Raw genomic sequence first — 24441 nt, forward strand, 5'->3', positions numbered from 1 at the left:
ACAAAGTAGCAACAGATATTCAGGTAAAACCAACCAAACACCCCTAAATGTCCAGTTTCTGACAGAAAAGAGCAATTTGAAACTATGGTATAAAATTGAGCTCTTGATTGACTTGTTAAGTATAGTGGCTATACCTGACGTACCTACATTTGATTTTGAGTGTAATTTATGCACTCATCTACATCCAGCCCGTTGATTATTAGTAGATTCTGTTAACGGGCTAAACTCGACACTGTGTCAAGCTGTAATTGCCCCCTGTTGATTCTCTCATTGCAATAATTGGACAATAAATCTTACTCAATTAGTCCATATGCTGTGATTAATACGCCCATCATACTTGGTGCAAATGATTCGCAATTGTGATCCTTACATGTAGGAGGATGAGGCAGAAGGGCTATGAGTTCAAAGCCAGCCTGAATTATACAGCAAGACCCTATCTCAATCAACCCAAACCAAAACAAGAACTATCCACATAATTGTATGCATAGAAAACAGGCAAAAAATACTTTACATTATTTTATTTTTGCCAGGTAAGTAAAGAGAAATGAGGTCACTTTTAAAGGCATCAAAAAAATGTATTTTTCTAGTCAAGCATGGTGGATACACCTTTAATCCTAGCACTATAGGCAGAAACAGTCAGGTCTCTAAATTCAAGGTCAGCCTGGTCTACAGAGCAAGTTCCACTGATAGGCAGGTCTACAGAGTTAAACTCTGTCTTGAAAAATCACAAACAAAATAACAAACAAAAAAACAGTAATCCTTAAATATGTGAAAGGATATTATATGGTCAGATTTTGGTAACTTTAATTTTTCAGTATTTCTTGTCCAGAATTTAATGTTGCTTTTCTTTTCGAGAGTGTGTCATATAAATAACTATTAAGAATCTACACAATCATTCAACATATTTGTGTACAGTTTGTTTTTATTTTTTGAGACAAGGTCTCTCTATGTAGCACTGGCCATCCTGAAACTAACTATATAAAAGAGGTTGGTCTTGAACTCAAGAGATCTGCCTACCTCTTTCTCCTAAGTGCCGGGATTAAACCGTGCACCATCATGAAGGACAGCATAGCTTAATTTTAATTCTTAAAAAAATACATGTAAAAATGAAACAAAATAAATAAACAAATAATGAACCACATGTAATACTTCTGCAACCAGGATTCTTTTAGTACTTTGCCATAGATTTAATTGGCAACACTTTTCTTTCTGACACATAAAATGACGGTGCCTCATGATCCAATAGCATTTTACATTCAATGAAGGACACCTCTTTCTGCGAATGACAAAACCTGAATAGTCTCGTAAAGGCATCATTCTGAACAATGGAGAAGTAAACTATAACTGAGATTCCTAAGTATCATGTATACCTACTCATTCTGCAGATTACTGTTTCACATTATCTGAGTTTCATAATTTAGGTTCAAACAAGAAAATTAGAAGAGCATTTTGACTGCTTGGCTTTACACAGACTATTAAAGGTATACTAGGAATATATAATAAGTTTATACCATATACTTTTATAGCTATTTTAGTTACTATATGCCAAACAACTATATATTTGAAACTGACATCATTTCAAAATTCCAATTATTTTGAAAAAAAAACTTAAGTTACAGTTCACATGTCACTTTATTATCATGTCGTCAGACAGGGTCTCTCTATGTAGCCCAAGTTGATCTCAAATTCATTCTCATTCTCTCTCTCTCTCTCTCTCTCTCTCTCTCTCTCTCTCTCTCTCTCTCTCTCATTCAAGGCTGGCCTTGAACTCACAAAGATCTGCCTGTCTCTGCCTCTCATGTGCTGGGATTAAAGGTGTGTACCACCACTGCTGGGCTGGTCTCAAACTCTTAAAGGTCCAAAAGAGGCTGAGCATAGAACTTAGTGGTGGAACCCCTGCCTAGCACAAAAAAGACCTTGTGTTTGACCCCCTAGAACCAAAACCAAAGCATTGAGATTTAATGTCTTATTGCTTTCTGTCATAATGTCTCAAATTTAATTTCTATTTGAGCTTGATAAATATCTCAAAATTTAAGGTTTTTTTGCTATAACTAAACAGAAAACTACTTCAAATATGTAATAAATCATTTTCCTATAGAGAACAGACTTACTATGAACAATACAAAACCAAAGAGTTAATCATCAAGGGCTGTAACTGATGAAATTTATACATCTATGAGACCATGTCAAGATCAAAAGTACTCTGTTTATGTCAGTCAGATACTCGGTAAGAAAGGAAGTCCTGATTAAGAAAGACCTTAGAAAGTAGCAACAGTTGGACCCACAGTACAGCTCAGTGAGAGTGTGAGACCCTAGGGTCAACCAACAGTCCCACAAAAGAAAAGCACAAACAACAAAACAAAATAGTAACTAAGTTTTGTTGCTGTTGTTTCTTCATATTTTTCTGATTGGTTTTTGACCTGATCACTTAGGAACAAAGCCTTAAAAAAGAAAGATAGCCTAGACAGTGTATGAGAATAACTTTAGGAAGATGTGTAGCTCTTGGCCTTGACTTCTTTCCTAAATAGCTATACGTTATTTGTGGACTCAGAAAATAATAATAGCTTACATCCATTGATCACTACATATAGTCTACATATTGTTTTAAATGTTAACCCATTTCCTCCTCAAAATGATACCAGGAGACGAATAATATGATTATCCCTCTTCTAAAGATGGCAGGTAAGTACCTGTACAGGCGTACACTGCTTGTATAAGAGAGATGTCAACAGTTGAGAAAGCTACTCATGCAGAAGACCTGGATTTGGTTCCCAGTACTCTCATCAGATGGCTCCCAGTTGCCTACAACTTCAGTTCTAGAGGATCTGATTTTTTTCAAAAGGAAATATTCACATATCATAAAATGCTAGTTAAGACAATACAAACTGATCTCTAATGGAATAACTCCTCACATAACAATTAAAAACTAGGGCTGTGAGGAGGCATGGTACTGCAACCCTTTAATACCAAACATCTGAGAGGCAGAGGCTGGCTAGTTTCTATGAGTTTCAGGCCAAAGGAACTACATAGTGAGACCCTGTCTCAAAAAAAACTCAAAAAAACCCAAAAACTCACCCCTTCAAACAACAACAAACAAACAAAATAAGCAAAGGACAACAACAAAACGAGGTTTGGGAATGCAGTCTAGTGGGAGAGTGCTTGCCTAACATGTAGAGGATCTGGGCTTGACCTCCAACCCTGCAACAAATAACTAAGTAAAGAACTCAGCAATCAAAACAATAAAGCACACTGCCTTGTTAGAATACATAATAATGAAATATGAATATATTTTATCCTGCGTTGGTGAGATGATTCAGTGGATAAAGTACTTGCTGCCAAGCATGAATGACCTGAGTTTGATCCCTAGGAGCCATGTGTTGTCCTCCAACTTTTTTGTACACATGAGTACATGTGTGCACACACACATACATACACACACACATACACACACACAAATGTAATTTAAGATGTTTTATAGTTTTTCCTGATGTACAACAGTATTTTTTTAATTTCTTGATGATAAATATAATCAAGATTATTTATTTGCTGCAATAACTTCATAATAAGCAGGTAAAACACAATTTTACTTACTTGCCTATAACTTATCAACTCCTCTATCAAAAGGGTCTATGGATAAAGATGTAGTTTAGTGGTAGAGTGCCTGCCTACCATAGGCAGTGCCTTGGGTTCATGTTCAGCCTGACAATAAACTGTCACAAAGCCTGTACATTCTCAAGTTTGTCTCTGTGGTGACTACTTAGTATCTTGACATGCATTTAACCAAGACAGAAAGAAAACCAAAATTAAAAAAAAAAAAAAAAAGAGCTTTCAGTACAATTTTTTCTACTTACTAGTGATTGGTAGACTTGAGGGTTGGGGGGAGAAAGAAGTAGGGAAAAAAAGCATTAAAGCAATTGGTGATGAAGTATTATATTGTATTTTAAATAATCTACTTACTTTTAACAAAAATATAACTCTTAAAAAAATAAGCCAAATGCTGGGCGGTGGTGGAGCACACTTTTAATCCCAGCACTCAAGAGGCAGAGACAGGTGGATCTCTGAGTTCAAGGCCAGTCTGGTCTACAGGATGAGAGCTCCAGGACCGACAGGACTAGACAGAGGAAACCATGACTCAAAAAAAAAAAAAAAAAAGCCAAAGCCAGGGACTAATCCTAGAATTAAGAAGGCAAGGCAGAAAGATTACACTAGTTTGAGGCCAGCCTGGTCTATATAACGGGTTCCAGGCCAGTCTCAAAAAATAAAATAAAAGTGAAAAAGAAACAACAAATCCACTCTCCTTCCAAACAGCCCATGGCAATGTTACTATTTCCAACAATATTAACTCATATTTTTAAAAATCCATGTTTCTCTTTGATTTAATTATTTCTATCTTTACTTTCTGTATATCAAATTTTTTTTCTTAAATCAGACTTAAGTCTGGAATTATTTGTCTCTAGGTGCTTGGGTCTCTCCTTCATCCTCAGAGTTAAAGCAAGTAACAGTTATTATAGCTTTTAAAGCTTATCTACCAATTTCAATGTCACTGTTTTCAAAGTATTAACTTTCTAAATACTACATTTCTCAACCCATATCTCTGAACAAGTTAACATTAGAAAAATCTTAACAGCCAGGTGATGGTGGTAGATGCCTTTAATCCCAGCACTCAAAGGCAGAGGCAGGCAGATGGAGCTCTGTGAGTTCAAGGCCCGCCTCGTCTACAGAGCAAGATCCAGGACAGACAGGACTGTTACACAGAGAAACCCTGTCTCGAAACACCCTCTCCTCTCCAAAAAAAACAAAACAACAACAACAACAAAAATCTTAACAATATTAACTTTTAGTATAGTGAAAGGTGAAATGTAGGCTTCCTAAGTTAAAAATAGACATAATGTTGGAAAAATAGATACTTTCATTAAGAACAAATGAACAAAAACTTTTTAAAAAATGAATGAGTAGGGACTAGAGAGATGGATCAATGGTTAAGAGTACTTATTTCTATTATAGAGGACCTAGGTTCAGTTCCCAGAATCTACATGGAGGTCTATGACCTACTATACATGTATACACTCAGGCATACACAGAAAATAAAGAAGTGAACCTAAAAAAAGAAATCTCAGCACAATTTATGCTGGCTATGAAGACTGCTAACATAGAGACAATATTTTAAAAAATGAGAAGAAATTTAACTTTGAATTTCATGTTGGTTGTCAGCAAATAATGTACAATCAATAATAATATTACTTATTGATACATTATACCGAGAACAGAGTGCATTTATTTGACTGCATCAGAATGAAAGCAAAGAATTCAATTTGTTGGTAACCTATATAGCAATAATGTAAACAAATGACAGAAGTCTCAGAACAGAGGAATTTTCTTTACTATGTTCTCTGTGTATGTGCATCTGTGAACAACAAAAACTTACATTACCTTAGATAAAGCACTTTATGCAAAATTCTATATAAAACTTCAAAAATAACTAGTCCTTCAAGAACAATTCCATTCTATGACGGTCTTACATTATGCTTAGCTTTACATACAAAGAATACATTTATTTTTTGAAGACATATAAACAATCAAACTAAAATTCATAGAACTGGCATTGGGAATGAAGGTGAGCTGCAGGGTGCTTTCTAGCATTTTTTTCTTTTTTTTTTTTTTTGTTTAGCATAAAATTTAAGACCTTGGTTTGAACTTTCGAAACAAAAAACAAAGACAGGTTTTGATCCCTAATAGCACCACAAAAAAATATAATAATAAAATTAAATAGATAAATAGGATCGGTGAATATTTCTTTGCTCTTAAGATTCTCTTGAAGCATTAACACCTGGCTTCTTTATTACATAAAACAAATCAGTAAATGTCTATTGTAATTGCGGAATGCCAGTCCAGAGTTTTTGTGTGGTTGGGTTTTCTGAAAAAATACTTTATGTCATGCTTTTAAACTATAGGTACCCTGTGAGGTACAATGCCACTAAGAGGTAAAGCAACCTTGAAAACAAATCTCAAATATGTTTTTAAAGAAAGTTACTTTGGAACTGTCACAAAAATATAGATTTTTATTCTCCTCCCTTACATGTTTTCTTTTATTAATACAAATACACAAAATACTATGTCGACAGAAAAGTAATATTTGTGCGACCCTATTATTACATAACTCATTGAAAATAAAAATAAAGTGTATCTGGTATCTAGCAATGTCAAACTCTCCTAATGGAGTCCATACATCACACTCAAATCAAAAGCAGAAAAACAGGTCACACAGCTTAGACTTCAGCAAAAACTGCAAAAGATTACATTTAACTAACAATCAACTTACCCAATTTTTGTCTTCTCTTTCAACTTAGAACAGGTTTTTGGCTTTTTGTTGTCTCTGTCTTTTGGCTTAGATTTCATCCTTCGACCTCTCTTTTCTTCTTTCCCTTCAATTGAAGCACTAGGGAAGTTCTCAGGGCTCATTACTCGTGGAATATTACGTTCCCCACGTTCCTTTGCTCTGGCTATGGCCTCTGATATTATACGATTAGCCTTTTCTTGCTTGCTTTCTGATTCCATCTTTTTTCTTGGCTTTTTCTCAGACATGACCCTCACCTGGGTATTCTGCAACTTAGTATATGTCCCAGAACCATCACTCTTCTTGGAAGATGGGGGCTAGAGAAACAAACAAACAAACAAACAAACACATTTAAAAAAAATAGAACATCAAAGTATATAAAAAACTGACATAAATATCTGAAAATTTTAAATTAACCAGAGCATTAAAATTACATAAGCAAATACACGAGTCCTGCAAACCAATGTACACACGTAAGGCATTCTGCTTACCTGGACACTAGTGCAAAGTAAACAGCTCAGCTACTGACTTGGAAATAAAGGTTAAGGAAAGACATTGATTTGTTGATATTTCTACAGCACTCCTTGGTGATTCAGATTTTATCCTATAAAAATAGTTATTTCTAATTTTGTCCTGTAATTATTATTTGCATTTAGGAGGAAAGTCTTTTCTTTCATCTTTCCCCAAAACTCAAGTAAATTCAGAAATAGCTATTGTAACTTAGAATCACTTATCCTTATATTGAGTTTTAGAAAAATGAAGACCCTGTTTTAAGACTAGGAAGGGAACACAAAATCATTTTAATGTAGGAATGTAGCTAGCTAGTTAGTAAACAGACATTCTCATACCTAAAAATTAAAGAAAGTTTTTATTTTCCCACGAAAGAGTTAAATGTGGATTTTTGTCTTTTTCTTTATCATAATTTCACTCAAGCAATTTGGGAAAGAAACAAGTTTTACAGTTTTATATTACAATTACTAATATTTTAGCAATCCCACAGGAAGCAGACCAAGAGCATTTCCAAAGAATTTCCTCTCCAAACAAGCATTCATCCATATAGGCTTAGATCACAGTTTTGTCATGTTCTTACCCGTAAACATGCCTCTGACTACAGCAGAAAAAAAACCCAGGAATTTCCAAACACATTTTCATGCCGATTCCAGTGTGTTCTACTGAGTGTCTTTTCTATACCTGCCTCATCAAGGTTTTAGAGCAGTGCTACAGCACTGGGAAAGGAAGGAAGGCTTAGACACGATCACTAAAATGCCACCTTAAGGCCTAGAGGCTACAACAAATAACCAAGACTGAGAAAACAGCACCAAGCTCAAGATGGCGATGCAGTGCGAGTCCCGCAGCAGCAGCAGCCAGTAACGAGGAGGGTTATTCAATCCCATTAGCCTTTTAGCCCAAAGAACCCCTCCTCCTCCCACTCATTCAGGCTTTCACTTACCCTTCCTCTTGGCCTCTTCACTGAAGACATTTTTGGCGTCAGACAAAGGCTTGCCCTCTGCTTTTTCACCACCCCAGGCAGTGTTCAAGAAAAAAGCATTGAAAGAAGATTCCTAAATGGCCTATTTAGCAAGCTGCAACCAAGAGATGCACAACCGTCCACAAATACACATTTTGATTTATCAACACATTCCTGCCTTGGCAAGTTTATATCCACCGTTCATCCTCTTTAGCTCTGAGAAAGGCTGCAAGCCCTCCTAAAAGCTGTTGCCTCAATAGCTGTAAGCAGATAGCCAGATTCCAACAAAGCAGAGAAAGAAATGAATGCACAAAGCATCAAAATGCATCAGCATGAATATTAGAGATGTCGTTAAAAATACTGACTCCTTCTGCGGAAGTAGGCCAGCAGATGGTGCTACCAGTTATTATTCCATTAGACTGCAGTTTAACCCCCGACGGACTGCTCTTCCCTCCGGAACACATTAACTCTCAACTTGCCACTTTCTACAGTCAGGTTTTTAAAAATACACATAAAAGGATAGTTTTTTAAAAAATCATCTGGGAACTAAAATAGTAGAGAAATGGCTTCATGTGGCTCAGTATTTTTTTAATCCAGTGCAGTTTTTACTGGAGAAAAATACTTTTCTTCACAAAATTCTAATAAAATATTTAGACTACTAAAAAGTAGCTGCCGATGAACAACAGGTTAAAGAGCAGGTCATGCAAATGAACACTAACCAAGTGACTTGTCAGAAATTAAGTATCTTTACGTGTCATCTAAAGGCAGCAATAACAAAACAACTGTTATTTCCTAAGTTAAGAAATGAAACTAAGGGACTGGAGAGTTGGCTCAGTGGTTAAGAGCACTGGCTGTTCTTCCAGAGGTCCCCGGTTCAATTCCCAGCAACCACATGGCCACTCATAGCTGTCTGTAGACTCCAGTTACAGGGGATTAACACTCTCACACAGACATATGCAGCAAAAACACCAATGCACATGAAATAAATAAATCTTAAAAACGAAAGAAAGAAAGGAAGGAAGGAAGGAAGGAAAGAAGGAAGGAAGGAAGGAAGGAAGGAAGGAAGGAAGGAAGGAGGAAGGAAGGAAGGAAGAAAGAAAGAAAGAAAGAAAGAAAGAAAGAAAGAAAGAAAGAAAGAAAGAAAGAAAGAAAGAAAGAAAGAAAGAAAGAAAGAAAGAGAGAGAGAAAGAAAGAGCCGGGCGGTGGTGTGCATGCCTTCAATCCCAGCGCTTGGGAGGCAGAGCCAGGCGGATCTCTGTGACTTTGAGTCCAGCCTGGTCTACAAAGTGAGATCCAGGACAGGCACCAAAACTACACAGAGAAACCCTGTCTGGAAAAAATAACAATAAATAAAATAAATAAATAAAAAGAAAGAAAAAAGAAATGAAACCATTTTCATTATCTCCATGGGCACATTGATTTCTCAACAAAAATCTTAATCATTTTGGTCTTTATTAAAGACTCTTCATACTGTGCTAACTGAACCTATGAGTCAGATAAAATTTAAGTTTAATATCTTGTTAAAAATAAATAGGTTGATTTGAATTCGTTTTCTGTTTGTTTGAGACAAAGTCAGCTTCTGTTGTCCTGGAACTCACAGAGATCCACCTGCTTCTGCCTTGGAGTGCTAGAGTTAAAGGCAAATGCCAGAATACTTGACTCTTGACTTTGATCACTGATAAAGCTTTCCTTTCTATTGAGAGAGAGAGAGACAGAGACAGAGACAGAGAGAGAGAGAGAGAGAGAGAGAGAGAGAGAGAGAGAGAGAGAGAGAGAGAGAGAGAGACTATTTTAGCAAGCAGTATCTTTAAATAGTTAAAACTTCACTGCTTCAAAATTCAGATTCATCTCTGTATTAATGCCCCCTTTCCAGCTGCTCTTCACAAGGCAGCTAATAGCAGTATGAAAACAGTGTTTTATCACTGTTCCTTTTGGGAAAACCAAAGGTTAGAGGAGAAATTCAACACTCTCAGAACAGTCCTACAAGGGTCGATCAAGCTGGGCAGCCATGTAAAAGGAGTGTCAAGGCAGGGGAGCCCTGGTCTGAAGGAAGGAAGGATCATAGTGACAGAGTGATTACTGATGCAAAAATTTATAAAATTATTAAGAACTAATATGTACTTAGTAATTAGTTAGCGCCAGACACTGGCCTAAGTATTTATGGATATTAACTAATTTAATCCTGAATGAGAAACAGGTAATAACATTAACAAAGAGATGGAGGACGGCAAACAGAAGAGGATAGACACTCTTGTGGCTCTTGTTACGGAATGACAGAGGGGACATGAGAGCAAACAACTACAAAAATGTTGACATAAGAGATAAAACTTACTGCTTATTTGGCATCAAGTACTATTCTCACAAATCCTAACAGATTGTATACATCATTCTAGTTAACATTCAAGACAGATCTGTTTTAATTCTGTACTGCTCCTAATCTTAATTTGCAGTAAGGACACTTGTGTAAAAGAAGTGACCTGCTTAAGATCCCACTGAAGGGAGCCAGAGACATGGTTCAGCATTTAGGAGCAATAGAACTCTGGCTAATCTTCAAAGGACCCCAGTTCAGTTCCCAGAACTTCACAACAGCCTGAAACTCCAGTTCCAAGAAAATGATGCACTCTTCTGGCCTCTGTGGGCACTAGTAACATACATGGTACACGCTCTTTAAAAAAAAACATACATTTTAAAAGATCCCATTGCTACTGGATAGGGGAATATGGATTATAAAACAAGACAACCTCCTTAAAGAGACCATGCTTTATAGCTATATCTTATGGCATATTAATTCAATCATAGTAATTTACAGGGATTAACTTAAATACAAATAAAAGTGAGCAACTTTCTCAAAATGTCAGGTTGGTAATAATAAAGACAGGATTTTTTTAAACTCTTTCTAGCACCTACTCAAAGATGCAAAGACTAGTAAAGTAAGGATGGAATATGGTTGAGTTACAAGAAGAGTCAACAGTTGGTTCTAGACAAAGTTCTGGTATACGAAAACAAAAGAAACAGGAAACCTAGTTGAGAAAGTGTATGTGTATGTAGTTCTTCTTATCTTGAGTTTCAAATAGTGAGCACTAACATTAGGAAACTGGAGCTAGATCCTTAAACAAAGAACAGTCTGGGTTGAAAGGTAAGATGTGGGTCCTGGAGATACGGCTCAGACATGAACTGGTATGTGCAAGGCCATATTTAAATTCCCTGCTGTTCTCCTTCCTCCCCTTAGTCTCCTTAGTGCTCAAGTCACAGAGCAGGAGCAATCCCCAAACCACCTTACTTTCTTACATAGCTTCTCAGCAGCTTCCACTACCTTACTCAAACACTGTAACTGCTTAACAATTAATCTTAACAGAATAATAATCAAGCAGTCCTTCTGTTACTAGAATTCAGGGTTTTAAACTATATCCCCATGAGGGGAAAGTTATTTTCCAAGCTATGTAATATAAAAACACAAACACAATGCTATCATTGTATCTACTTTCTTCTCCTAAATGTTAATCAAATTTTGTCAAAATCTACTTAATTATAGTTTATTTTCCTCCTCTTTTCTAAAGCCTCCATTATATTAATTTCTTATTTACCACATTGGGATTATGTAGGAAAATGTTCTTATTTGTAGGAAATATTTATTAAAGTATTTGGGGATATAGAACATCAGATCTACAACCTTTGTTCAAATGAGGTAAAGCACAAGAACTTCTTTTAATCCAATGCAACTTTTCTGTAGGTTTGTGATACGGTACTTGCTTAGCATGCTTGATGCACTAGGTTCAACCCCAGTGCCAAAATATCAATGAATAAACTAATGAATGAATTTCTCCAGTCACAAAAGGTAAGTATATAAAGCAAATATCCCATAATAACTTGAAATCACAATTCATAAGAAGTTTTAGTTGTCAATAGTAAACTGATGTCATAGTTTTCATTTTTAGTCAATGCCGGCCTTAACTAGGGGCCCTAGATATCTTCAAAGCTGGAATTATTGGTGTGTGCCACACTACCACTCCCAGCTAAGAGTTGCTCTTAGAGAGGAAAAAAATTACACTTAAGTCAAATATGTTCCTGAGTTTTGTCTTAATTTATTTTCAGAGTTTTTAACCTAAAGTGGAGAGATCATTTTGCTTCATTCTCCTCATATCTGTGAACTGTAATATTTATAAATTAAAATGCTAAATTTTCATCTTGTGATTGGAGTATCCAGCTTTCCTCAATAGTTAATGATGACATTGCTTTTTTTCTTGTTAGGTTAAAACTTTCAGTTTACAGTGACATGGTAATGCTTTTTAAGTAGTGGCTGTATTTTAATCACCAACTGACAGCTCAAGTAAATAGATAGTCTTAAAAGTTGTGTTTAAAAATAACAGTGCCTGGGCAGTGGTGGTGCACTCCTTTAATCCCAGGACCTGGGTAGAGGCAGGCAGATCACTGTGAATTCAAGGCCAGCCTGATCTACAGAATGAGTTCCAGGATAGCCAGGGTTACACAGAGAAACCCTGTCTTGAAAAACAAAATAAATAAATGAATAAATAAATAAATAAATAAATAATTTGCAAGTTTTTTTCCCCAACTTACAAAAATCAAGGAGAAAAGAATATAATAGATGCAACAGTAAAATCCAGAGGCAATCAATAAATTCCAGAATTTGGAAAAACTATTCAAGGTAAGGGACTGCTTCTTTCACAAAGAAAGGGAGGAAGGAAGGGAGGAAGGAAAGGAGGGAGGGAGGGAGGGGATCATAGACCCAAAGGATATGAAGGATAAGACTTAAAATGAGAGAAACTTAAAAGAGTTATCCACCAAAGCAAAGCATGAACACTGTGTATTGATCTGAACAAGTCAAACTTGAGTTATGCACTTTCAACAACTGGGAAAATCTAAAGTCTGACAAGATATGACTGTAAGAGGACACTATTGAAAAAGTGGCTGCTAAAGCTGGGTTGATCCCTGACTTCTGTGTACACTTGAAATGTCAGCATAATTAAAGTTGAAGTTATATTCTAAAATAACAAGTAGTTCATCATGACAAGAAAACTAGATGCATGTGGAAGAATGATAAACACTGTTAAATCAAGTAATGTGTTATACTAAATATATTTAGACCTTATGCAGAGGGAATCAAAGAATCAATAAATGATTATAGAATAACAGGAACCAGGGATGCTAGCACACACTCACAATCTCAACACTTGGTGGCACAGGTAGGAAAATCACAGGTTTGTAGCCAGCCTGGTCTATACAATAAGCCCCTGCAAAATGTTATATAGCAAGGCCTATCTTTAAGAATAAATGTCTGAGTGCTCAGAGGCTAAGACAAAAGGATTGTAGGAAGGGAAAAGCAGGGGAGGGAGAAAGGAAGGAAAGGAGGGAAGGAGAGGAAAGAGATAGGTAGATAAAGAATGGTATATAGGGTTGCTAAAATACTAGAATACCGATAATTTTTAATTTACAATAAATTCACTTTTTCAGTGTATCCAATGGAAAAGTATGCATTTAACAATTCAAATCACAAAACCTTATCAAGTTCATTATTTGCTGAAAACAATAAACATTCTGAATTCCTTAACACAAGAAGTTATTCTCAGTATAATAATACTGAGTTAGGGACTTGAGAGATGGCTAAATGTTAAGAGTGCTTGTTGCTTTTGCATAAGTCCTAGGTTTGGTTCTGAGCACCCTGATGATAGCTCACAACTGCCTGCAACACCAGTTACAGGAGACCCAACACCTTCTTCTGGCTTCATGGGCTCCATGCACACAAACAGTACACATATATACATGCGGACACTCACACAAATGCATATAGTGGTGCACACCTTTAATTCCAGCACTCAAGAGGCAGAAGCAGATGGACCTCTGTGAGTTCAAGGCCAGCCTGGTGGTGGTTTTTCAAGAAAGGGTTTCTCTGTGTAACCCTGGCTGTCCTATAACCCACTCTGTAGACCAGACTAACCTTGAACTCAAAGAGATTTGCCTGCCTCTGCCTCCCAACTGCTAGGATTATCTCCTTTCCATCATGGGCCATCATCATTACTCTCCATGGCTTACCTGTGTAAGACTGTTTTTAGCTTCTTCGTTTGTTTTTAAGCTATGAGGCATTGTTTCGCTATGGGCTTTCAGTTTAAGACAGTAACACTCTTTTTTTTTTTTTTTTTTTTTTTGGTTTTTCGAGACAGGGTTTCTCTGTGTAGCTTTGCGCCTTTCCTGGAACTCACTTGGTAGTCCAGGCTGGCCTCGAACTCACAGAGATCCGCCTGGCTCTGCCTCCCGAGTGCTGGGATTAAAGGCGTGCGCCACCACCGCCCGGCCGACAGTAACACTCTTTATGAATGAAATGGACTAGTGTTTTGTCAGACATTGGTGGGATCATTTTATGTGTGCATGAATGTGTTTGTGGAAGCTAAAGGAAGATGTCTGGTGTCCTCTATCATTCTGTGCCCTTTTCCCTTAAACACTATTCTAAGAAGTTACTGAATGCTTTCATTTCATTTAGTGGTGTGCTGGCTAGTTTTATGTCGACCTGACACAAACTAGTCATCTGAGAGGAGGCAACCACGATTGAAAAAATGACTCCATAAGATCGGGCTGTAGGCAAGCATGTAGAACATTTTCTTAATTAGTGATTGAGGTAGGAGGGCCCAGCCTTTTGCATGTGGTGCCAGCCCTGGGGTGGTGGTCCTGTATTCTTAAGGAAGTAGGCTGAGCAAGTCATGGGGAGCAAGCCAGTAAGCAGCATCCCTCCATGACCTCTGCATTAGCTCTTGCCTCCAGATTCCTGCTTGAATTCTAGTCCCAGACTTCCTTTGACGATGTACAGTGAAGTGAATATAGAAGTCAATTTCCTAAGTTGCTTTTGGTCACAGAGTTTTATCACAGCAATAGTAACATGAACTAGGAGAAGTAGGAAGGCTGTACTGCAATTCAGTGAAGGTTATTTTGTTCTATATTATTTTGTAAGTCTGGCTGGAAGATAACTATAGAATCAAAGGAGAAAAATTTAAAAATTACACCACGGAAGTAAGCTTTTGGAAAACAAGACTGTGTTCTGAAGCAACACATGTCCACTGAACTCAAAATATCTGATAAAAGAATGAGTGGATGAGGCTGAACCAAGTTACCAAAGGCTAGAGTTTGTCTAACAGTTAAACGTAATAGTGAAGGAAGGAATTTAGCCTTGTTGGCTGAGTTGGGCTACAGTCCAAGCAATTGGGAAATGGAGGAGGATCAGGGCTCAAGAACGTGGGCTGTCTCAATACAATCAGTTTGGCTCTCTGTCCTTGACTTTTAGGAGAAATTTATACTTTACTTAGTAGGAATGCCTCTCTGGAGATCAGGAGTTAGACCCCTTGGACTTTTAGGTCAGGTTGGCCATCAGAAAAATAGATTATGTGATTTAGGTTGCAGGATGTGAGTTACCTAGAATTTACCAATCTTAAGATGAGGTAAGTAAGCACTCAACCAAACAGTTGTGTATTAGTGCTCTGAGGACAATTACTCATCAAGAGTCTTCATGAGCTTCCCTGAGGAGCACTACTCCACATATGTTGTCATGTCTCAGAGCTGAGACACAAATCCTCAGGAGAGGAAAACAGAAACTTCGTGTATGAAATCCCCAGTCTGCTCTTCCTCTTTCTTGAAAGAGTTTTTAAATTTTGTTTGTTTGTTTGTTTGTTTTTCAAACAGGGTCTCTCTGTGTAGTTTTGGTGCCTTTCCTGGATCTCGCTCTGTAGACCAGGCTGGCCTCGAACTCACAGAGATCCGCCTGGCTCTGCTTCCTAAGTGCTGGGATTAAAGGCGTGCGCCACTGCCGCCTGGCTTGAAAGAGTTTTAATGTGTTGCCCTTCCCTATAATAAAATCCTAAGTGAGAGCTCCTAGCATTTATGAATTTCTAGAGTCCGTTCAGCTCCAGGAACCTCTACTCACTCCTGCCCTAAGCTTGCATTTGCTGCCAAAGTGAAGGCTGTCCTGGAACTGTGCTAACTGCAGCTGGATTAGCTTTCAGGAGTGCTCCTCAAGGAGAAAGAGAAAGAAGAGGAGGAGGACAAAGAGGATGAGGAGTGGAAGGCGGGAGGTTATACAAGATATGATAACACACTTAAAATATAACACAGAAAAGAATATGTTATGAGGCTTTAAGGAAAATTTAAGGCTTGGGGCTGAAGAGATGGCTCAGCAATTAAAAGTACTGGCTGCTCTTCAGAAGATCCAGGTCTGCTTCCCAGCACCCACATGGTGACTGTCTATAGCTCCATTTCCAGAGGACCTGATACCCTCTTCCGGCCTCCACTGCAAGTACATGGCATACAAACACACATGCGGGCAAAACACCCATACACATAAAATTTTTAAGTTAACTTTTAAACAATAAAATTTGCCCCACTGAACAGAACACATTAGTCAGTTATATCTCGCCTCCTCCAACAATATAATAAAGTACCAATACAAAATTACTTTCTAGGTATTTTAAGTGGGCTGAGATCTTCTGGAAAGTTACATTTTCTGAAACCTCAATAAACCAAGATTAGGCTGATCATATAAATATCAATTTCTTTTAAAGATTTATTTATTTATTTATTATGTATACAGCGTGTATGACTGCAGGCCAGAAGAGGGCACCAGGTCTTATTACAGATACTCATGTGGTTGCTGGGAATTGAACTCAGGACCTCTGGAAGAGCAGTCAGTGCTCTTAACCTCTGAGCCATCTCACCAGCCCCAAATATCAATTTCTTTATGTACTGTTGAACAAAGAATGTTACTCAACTACTACTACAATTATCAACATGATTTAGAAATGAAAACTAACATTCAATCTGTATTACCTTGTTGCATTCACGCATCCCAGAAAACAGTTTTGTGACAGAAGTTATTATTCCCACTATAAAATAGAAAAAATAGCCTGGCCGTGGTGGCGCACACCTTTAATCCTAGCACTCAGGAGGCAGAGGCAGGCAGATCTCTGTGAGTTCGAGGCCAGCCTGGTCTACAGATAGAGTCCTAGGGCCACACAGAAAAACCCTGTCTCGAAAACCAAAAATAAAATAAAAGAAGAAACAGTATTAGGTAAAACCCACACTTTTATTAAATTTACGCCAGCCCACCAATGTCTTTCAGTCTTTTCTTTTCTACCTCCTTTTTTTTTCATAGAGACAATATATTCACCATAGAAGCAACCTCAACATATATTAGGTCTACGTTGGGGGTAACAGAGCAGCACACACTTATTTGGTGAATTTTCTGTGAGACTCTGATAGCAGAAGGGCACCCTTTCTGTTTGTCTGCCATTATGAAACACTATACTGCCATTTTATACACTAAAGGTCAATTAGAATATCATAACATTTATATTCGAGAAAACTGGAGGACAAATCTATGAGCAAAAACTAAAACTTGGGCTGAAGAGATGGCCCAGTGGCTAAGAGTGAGAGGTTCCCTGGACCCACATTGGTGGCTCAGAACAGTGAGAGAGAGAGACAGACAGACAGACAGACAGACAGACAGACATAGTCTAGCAAACCAATTTTTAAAATATCCCAAAATAAAGAGGAGAGGAAAAAAGACAAGACACATGCCTGAAGGAAACAATGAGATAATAAATGTGTTTTTTTAAACCACTAAATCAAGCACAGTCTGGTATCACACAGAATCAGAATGAATATATTTGAGCTGGACATGGTGGGACATACCTTTAACCCTAGCACTTGAAGCAGGCAGATCTCTGAGTTCAAGGCCAGCCTGGTCTACACAGTAAGTTCTAGGACAGCCAAGGCTAGATAGAGAAACCTTGTCTCAAAAAAAGGGTGTGTGTTTGGGGGGCGGGTGGAAATAATCCCTCAAATTACATCCATGGTATTAGGAAAAGGACTGAACCATGAAGGCTCTGCTTTCATAAATATCCATTCATGGATTCATGAGTATCAGAAAAGTGGCCATGTTACAGAAGCAAGCTCTCTTTGGCAAAGTCCTTCTGTTTCACCCTGGGATGTCTTTTGCTGTGTTATAATGCAATCAAACTGTCTACAAAGCAGATGTCACCACCATGCTCTTGGTTTTCTCAGCTTCTAGAAAGTGAGCCAAATAAACTGCTCTTCTAAATTACTCGGTCTCTAGTGTTTTGCTATTGCAACAACAAAAATGACTAAAACAGTGCCCTTTCTGAAAAAGGCAGTCTGGTAAGTGTCTATTCAAAAATTCACTTTACAGCCATTACAAAGTATGGCTTAGTAGGCATGAGACCCTGAACACACCAAATAAACAAAGCTTACTTTCATTTACTACTTTTTATTATATGTAACTTTATTGCTATACTTATCATATTACATTATAGTTATTTATAAGCTAAGGCCATATTCAATTTGTAGCTCTAGAACCTACCTTATATTTGATGGTTTCACATTTAAATTCACAACCTACTAGATATGTTGTGAATTTAAATGAGATAATTCAACTAATAGCTCTTAAAACATTAACAAATAAGCACTTAGTAAATGCTAGTATTAGTTAATATGATTAAGATTAATGATTCTTATATACAGGAATCTAGAGACTGGGCGTGTATAGCTAAGTGTCACATACTCACACAAGGCCCTCAGTTCAATATCCAATGCTACAAAACAACAGCACTCAATAAGAACATAAAAACAATTTTGTTTTTTGGATTTTCGAACAGGGTTTTTCTGTGTAACAGTCCTGGCTGTCCTGGAACTCGCTTTGTAGACCAGGTTGGCCTCGAACTCACAGAGATCCAGCTGTCTCTGCCTCCCAAGGCTGGAATTAAAGGCGTGCGCCACCACAGCCCGGCCCATAAAAGAAATTTTTAAAATGGGAAAAAAATTTTTGAACAAGCATTTTACCAAAACAAAAGAATGTCAAATAAACAAAAGGTACACTGTAAGACATTAAAAAACAATAACAACAACAACAAAAAAACTACCTAATTATAAAAGTACACACTAGCCAGCCAGTGGTGGCATACCCCTTTAATCCCAGTACGCAGGAGGCAGAGGCAGGGGGATCTCTGTGAGTTCGAGGCCAACCTGGTCTACAGGGTGAGTTCCAGGACAGCCAGGACTGCTTCACAGAGAAACTCTGTCTCAAAAAAAAAAAAAAAAAAAGAAAAAAAAACCACTATATGATTTCATTTGCCCTTGAAGTAGCTGCCAACAAACATCTATTTGAATGATTTAAGTTTTAAAAACCTGCACATTAATGTTTATAGTAGCTCTCTTTAAAAAAAAAAAATCACATTTATTTTCGTGTATTGATGTTTTGCTGGAATGTGTCTGTGCACCACACGCATGAGTTATACACAGTTTCGAGCTGTTATGCGGGTTCTGGAAATTGAACCTGGGTCCTCTGGAAGAGCAGTCAATGCTCTCAGCCACCAACCCATCTCTGCAGTCCCAGAAGCTCTTTTGTTTTTTTGGTGTGTGTGTGTGTGTATAGACAATGTCTCACTACATAGCCCAGATTGGCTCTGAACCTACAATTCTGCCTCAGTCTCCAGTGGTGGGGTCACAGGTGCATACAACAACCTGCTGGAACTTCTTAATCACACAAAACTGCCAACTAGACTTCTTTCTATAGCCACTGCTGAGTATTTCAACTCATTTCCAACCTTCTGTCCCCATTTCCAAAACACATCTGTGCAGACACATAGAGTTGGGTCTTTGTCACACTAGAGACACTGACTTCTTCTATATCTGACTATGAAAAAGACTTCAACAAACTCTTCACTAAACAAGATAGGCATTTTGAGCCAAAAGGTATACAACATCATGATTTATTAGGAAACTACAAATCACAACTATAATGGTTAAAATTAAAAAGACTGAAAAGCAATCAGGATGTAGAGGCAGGAAGAGATCAGGTTTGAGGCCTGGGTTGCATATCAAATTCAAGGCCAACCTATGCTAAATGCAACAGACGTAGTCTCAAAACAAAACCAAAGCTTGGTGCTAGAGCCTTACATTAAAACATGGTGGAGCCAGGTGGTGGTGGCGCACGCCTTTAATCTCAGCACTCCGGAGGCAGAGGCAGGCGGGCCTCTGTAAGTTCAAGGCCAGCCTGGTCTACAGAGCGAGATCCAGGATGGGCACCAAAACTACACAGAGAAACCCTGTCTCAGAAAAACCAAAAAACAAAACAAAACAAAAACCCAAAAAAACATGGTGGGGGTGGGAGGACCTGACATTCCCTGTTTGGAGGAGGAGAAACATCTGAAATTCTCATACATTGTAATATGTAATAACAACCACAATACAGTCTTTGTTGTATTCATGTTATGTATACATGTGGTCTATGTGCATGTGTGGAAGCTGTAGGCTGATGTCAAGAACTATAGTTCTCCCACTTTATTTACAGAGGTGGGATCACTCAGTCCAGTTCAGGACTCACTTCTGCAGATACTCTTGCTAGTCAGCTTACTGTTTCTGCCTTTTGAGACCAGAATTCCAGGATGGATGCCAATTTCACACTTGCAGAGCAAAGAGTGAGCACTTTAGCCCCAAAGCATCTCTCCAGCTCTATTCTGTTTTTATTAGCATCAGTTCTCTCTCTCTCTCTCTCTCTCTCTCTCTCTCTCTCTCTCTCTCTCTCTCTCTCCCCCCCCCCCCCCCCCCCCTTCTCTCTCTCCCCTTATGTGTGTGTGTGTGTGTATGTGTCTAACAGATGACTTTGAACTGGATATGGTTGTATACATCTGTAGTCCAGAACTCAAGCGAGAAGCAAAAGCAAGAGGATTACTCTAAATTTGGGGCATATCTGGTATACAGTAAAATCTAAGACAGTTGGAACTGTGTAGCCTTAAAAAGGACGGAAAGTTGGGAAAGGGAAAAGAAAGAAGGGAGAGAAAGAGGAAGGGAAGGAGGAAAAAGTTGATGATGGCCTTAGGAATGTACCTGACATAGAGTTTTGCCTAGTATATGAAAGGTCTTAGAATATATAGTAGCACAAAAACCAAAACACATAAATTCTTTCTAAAAATGTTCTTTGATGACTCAGTGGGGTTAAAAGCATGTACAGCTCTTGCAGTGGACCTGGATTCAGTTCCCATCACCCAGATTAGAAGGCTCACATGCCCTCTAACTAAAGTTCCAGTGGAACTAGTGCCCTCTTCAGGTCTTCAGAGACACCTGCATGCATGTGTGTATACACTCATACAGGTACAAACATACACATCAATAATAAGCATCTTTTAAAAGAAGTTTTATGGTATGTTGATATATGAAATGATATAGACAAATGTTCCTGAAAAAATACAGAAACAAGAGTAGAGAGACAACATGATTCCATTTATATAGAGTCATAACAAAGTGCTTTTCTGGCATCTGCAGACACCAGGCACACATGTGGTGCCCAGACATACATAAAGGCAAAATACGCACACACATAAAATAATAATAAATCTTAAAACAAAAAGGAAAAGAAACATGAAACTGAATGGTAGTCACACAAAGACATGCACACACACACACAAACACACACACTAATATTCTTATCATAGACATAGACTACATAGCATGCAAGATAAAAGAAAGAGTAAATAAGAAACTACCACATATTTGTGAGAAACAAGTCAATATGAACAAAAGAAGATTGTCCTCTTAAGGAATAAAGTGAAGAAAGGGCAAGACACTTTCCAAGGAAGGAAGACAATCATACATAACAAGTAACAAAGAGTTTTGTCCAGTAGACTTGAAATTGTGAGATATTAAAAGGCTCACTCACAGGATGCTGCGGCACTACAGTCTTTCCCCCTCTAAACATCAGGACAAACACTGCTCAATCTCAAAAATCCAAACGCACTAGAAAAGTAGTGGATACAAGGACTGGATGAGGCACAAGTTTGAGAAACCTTTGATTCAGATTATAGACAAATCCTATGCTTTGTCAATTTTAAATCATTTTGGTTAGTGTGTTAGATGGTTGCTGGTGGTTTGTTTTCTGTTTTTGTTTTTTGTTGTTATTTTAACAGACAAAATATTTTTCAAAATTGAGAAAGAAATTGTATTTTCCCCTGCCAGGTAGAAAGTTACATTGTAAACTATAACTGGCAACAGAGGGTTTCAATCAGCAATCTATCCTTCAATTGATAAGACCTTAAGAAGGAGTATGAGAGGGTTAGAGAGATGACTCAGTGGTTCAGAGTGAGTTCTGTTCTTTCTAGAGGGCCTGAGTCCAATTTCCATCATGTTCATCAGATAGCTACAACCACCTGTAAGTCCAGCTCCAGAAGATCCAATAGGTGTGGTCTTGAGGGCACTCAATTCAAGTGCATACACATACACATAATTAAAAATAAATTTTAAAAAATGAGTTCAGTAGGTTGGGTGGTGGGACATGCCTTTAATCACAGCATTTGGGAGACAAAGGCAGGCAAATCTCTGGGAGTTCTGAGGGCATTTTGGTCTACAAAGGAGTTCTAGAACAGCCAGGCCACAGAGAGTAACCCCATGTAAAAAAAAAATCACACACACACACACACACACAAAAAAGAGTTTGGGGAACCATTGTGGACAACATTCATTGGTTCTGTTGTAATTTGTAATTCAGAAAGTGGGAAAGGGGAAAGAACATTGTTCAATATGGCACTTTTAGAATACACAGTATTTCAAGTAACAAATTTAATAAAAGTAAAATGCAAATATAAAAACATTCCACTGAAGACAGTTTATGAAAATAATGTCAATATTAATTTTTAACCTACTTTGTTCATCTTACTTATTAAAAGTAAAATATATTTGTTTCCTTTGCTGTAAGATATGAGGGGAAGTCTGCAAATGCACTAATTTCTGGCCAGAAATTAAAATAACATTTTCTAATTAATTACATTGTTTACTAATACAATCATCTAGATAGCCTATTAAAACCAAAGAAAAAGTAAACAGTTACAATTAATGAATTAAAATCATAGCTAAAAACAAAGTAAAACAAACTAAAGACTAAAGTTGACTGTAGACAAAATAACTCTTAAGCCTACAATAACCACTAATAGAAGGAAAGAGAAAGGAAAGGGCAGGGAGAGAGTGAAAGAGACTGAGCAAGCAGATACATTTTAGGAATACAAGCCTGATTCTCTCCTCCCCCACCCCTCCTTTTCTTTCTTAAGGGAAAGGACAGGTTTTTCCCCTTTTAAAAAAGAGCTTTGTTTATTTTGTTCTGGTTTTATTTTATAAATTTATTGATTTATTTTATAAATAGAGGTGCTTTGTTTGCATACATACCTGTACATGTCTGAGCAAAAGAGAATGTTGGATACCCTGGGGCTAGAGTTAAGGATGGCTTTGAGCCACCTTGTGGATGCTAGGAATTGAACCTGGGTCCTCTGAAAAAGCAGTCAGTGCTCTTAACCACTAAGCCATCTCTCCAGCCTGCAAGCCTAATTTAATATCTAAAAATCAATTCATGTAGTATAGCTTGTCAAGAGCCTAATAAAAACTTCACATCCTATTAAGTGATGAAGAAAAAGATTACCCAAATTCAGTATCCTTTCATGATAAAACTACTCATGATGTGGCAATTAAGAATAGAAGGGAGGCCGGGCGGTGGTGGCGCACGCCTTTAATCCCAGCACTCGGGAGGCAGAGGCAGGTGGATCTCTGTGAGTTCGAGGCCAGCCTGGACTGCCAAGTGAGTTCCAGGAAAGGCGCAAAGCTACACAGAGAAACCCTGTCTTGAAAAACCAAAAAAGAATAGAAGGGAATAGCCAACACTTTGCTAAATAGGACATCTACGTAAACCCCACAACAAGCATCAAGCTTCATGGTGAAATACAGAATGTGTGTCTTAAGACCACATGGTCACCACAATGTCTCTGTGGTAGGAGTCCTGTGAGTATATGTCCAGGAAAAGTAGAGCTGTGTCATTTGACAGTTCTAACTAGTTCTTTTGAGATTGATGCAGTGCTACACCAGTTCACACTCACAAACAGCAATAAAGGTCCCCTTTCTCCATGTGCTCTCCCAACATTTGCTGTCACTTGCTTTCTTAATAGCCACTCTGGCTCAGGTGAGATGGAATGTCAAGGAAGTTTTACTTGCTTTCCTGTGTTTAGAGTCACAGATTTGTGCTGTTCACAGAGAAACTGCTACTGCTGCTTTCTTTCTTTCTTTTTTTTTTTCCTTTTATTTTTTGAGACAGGGTCTATGTAGCTTTGACTTTCCTGAAACTCTCTACAGAGACCAGACTGGCCTCAAACTCAAAGAGTTCCTCCTGCCCTACTTCCCGAGTGACAGGATTAAAGGTGTCTGCCACCATGCCTGACTCAGCAATGCTTACTACAGTTGAAAGCAGTTAATGAAGAGACTCAACTGTTTAAACAAGCATCTGTGAGCAATTAGTATCAATTCTAAAAAGTATGGAAGGTCTTTCAATCATTTGGTATGGTATTCAATTTCTCTCTCTCTCTCTCTCTCTCTCTCTCTCTCTCTCTCTCTCTCTCTCTCTCTCTCTCTCTCTCTCTCTCTCTCTCTCTCACATGTCCTGAAGTTATCCTCATAGATATATTTCATCTTATTAGTTGCATTTATTACCAGATTTCTTTTTTACTATTGTAAATGGGGTATTTTCCTTGATTTCTTTCTCAGCAAGTCTGTCATATAGAAAATAATTTTACATGGATGGTGCCAATACCAATCA

At 37.8% G+C, this 24441-nt stretch overlaps 1 protein-coding gene across 13 annotated transcripts in view; it reads right to left on the reverse strand.

Annotated features, from left to right (window-relative positions):
• The window catches only part of Chd9 (chromodomain helicase DNA binding protein 9), a 236684-nt gene that overhangs the window by 100458 nt on the left and 111785 nt on the right, over positions 1-24441 (reverse strand). For 9 of the 13 annotated variants that reach the window (XM_052729717.1, XM_052729720.1, XM_052729722.1 and 6 more), the window contains one exon: positions 6320-6651. In XM_052729717.1, the coding sequence (XP_052585677.1) occupies positions 6320-6651 (332 nt within the window). Of the gene's footprint in view, positions 1-6319; positions 6652-7424; positions 7661-7784; positions 8176-24441 lie in introns of those variants that run through there. The other 4 variants (XM_052729729.1, XM_052729728.1, XM_052729730.1 and 1 more) reach the window with 3 other exon arrangements.

Source organism: Peromyscus californicus, unplaced genomic scaffold (assembly GCF_007827085.1).
Source record: "Peromyscus californicus insignis strain IS unplaced genomic scaffold, ASM782708v3 Scaffold_8__1_contigs__length_139910024, whole genome shotgun sequence".
Classification (NCBI taxonomy): Eukaryota; Metazoa; Chordata; class Mammalia; order Rodentia; family Cricetidae; genus Peromyscus; species Peromyscus californicus.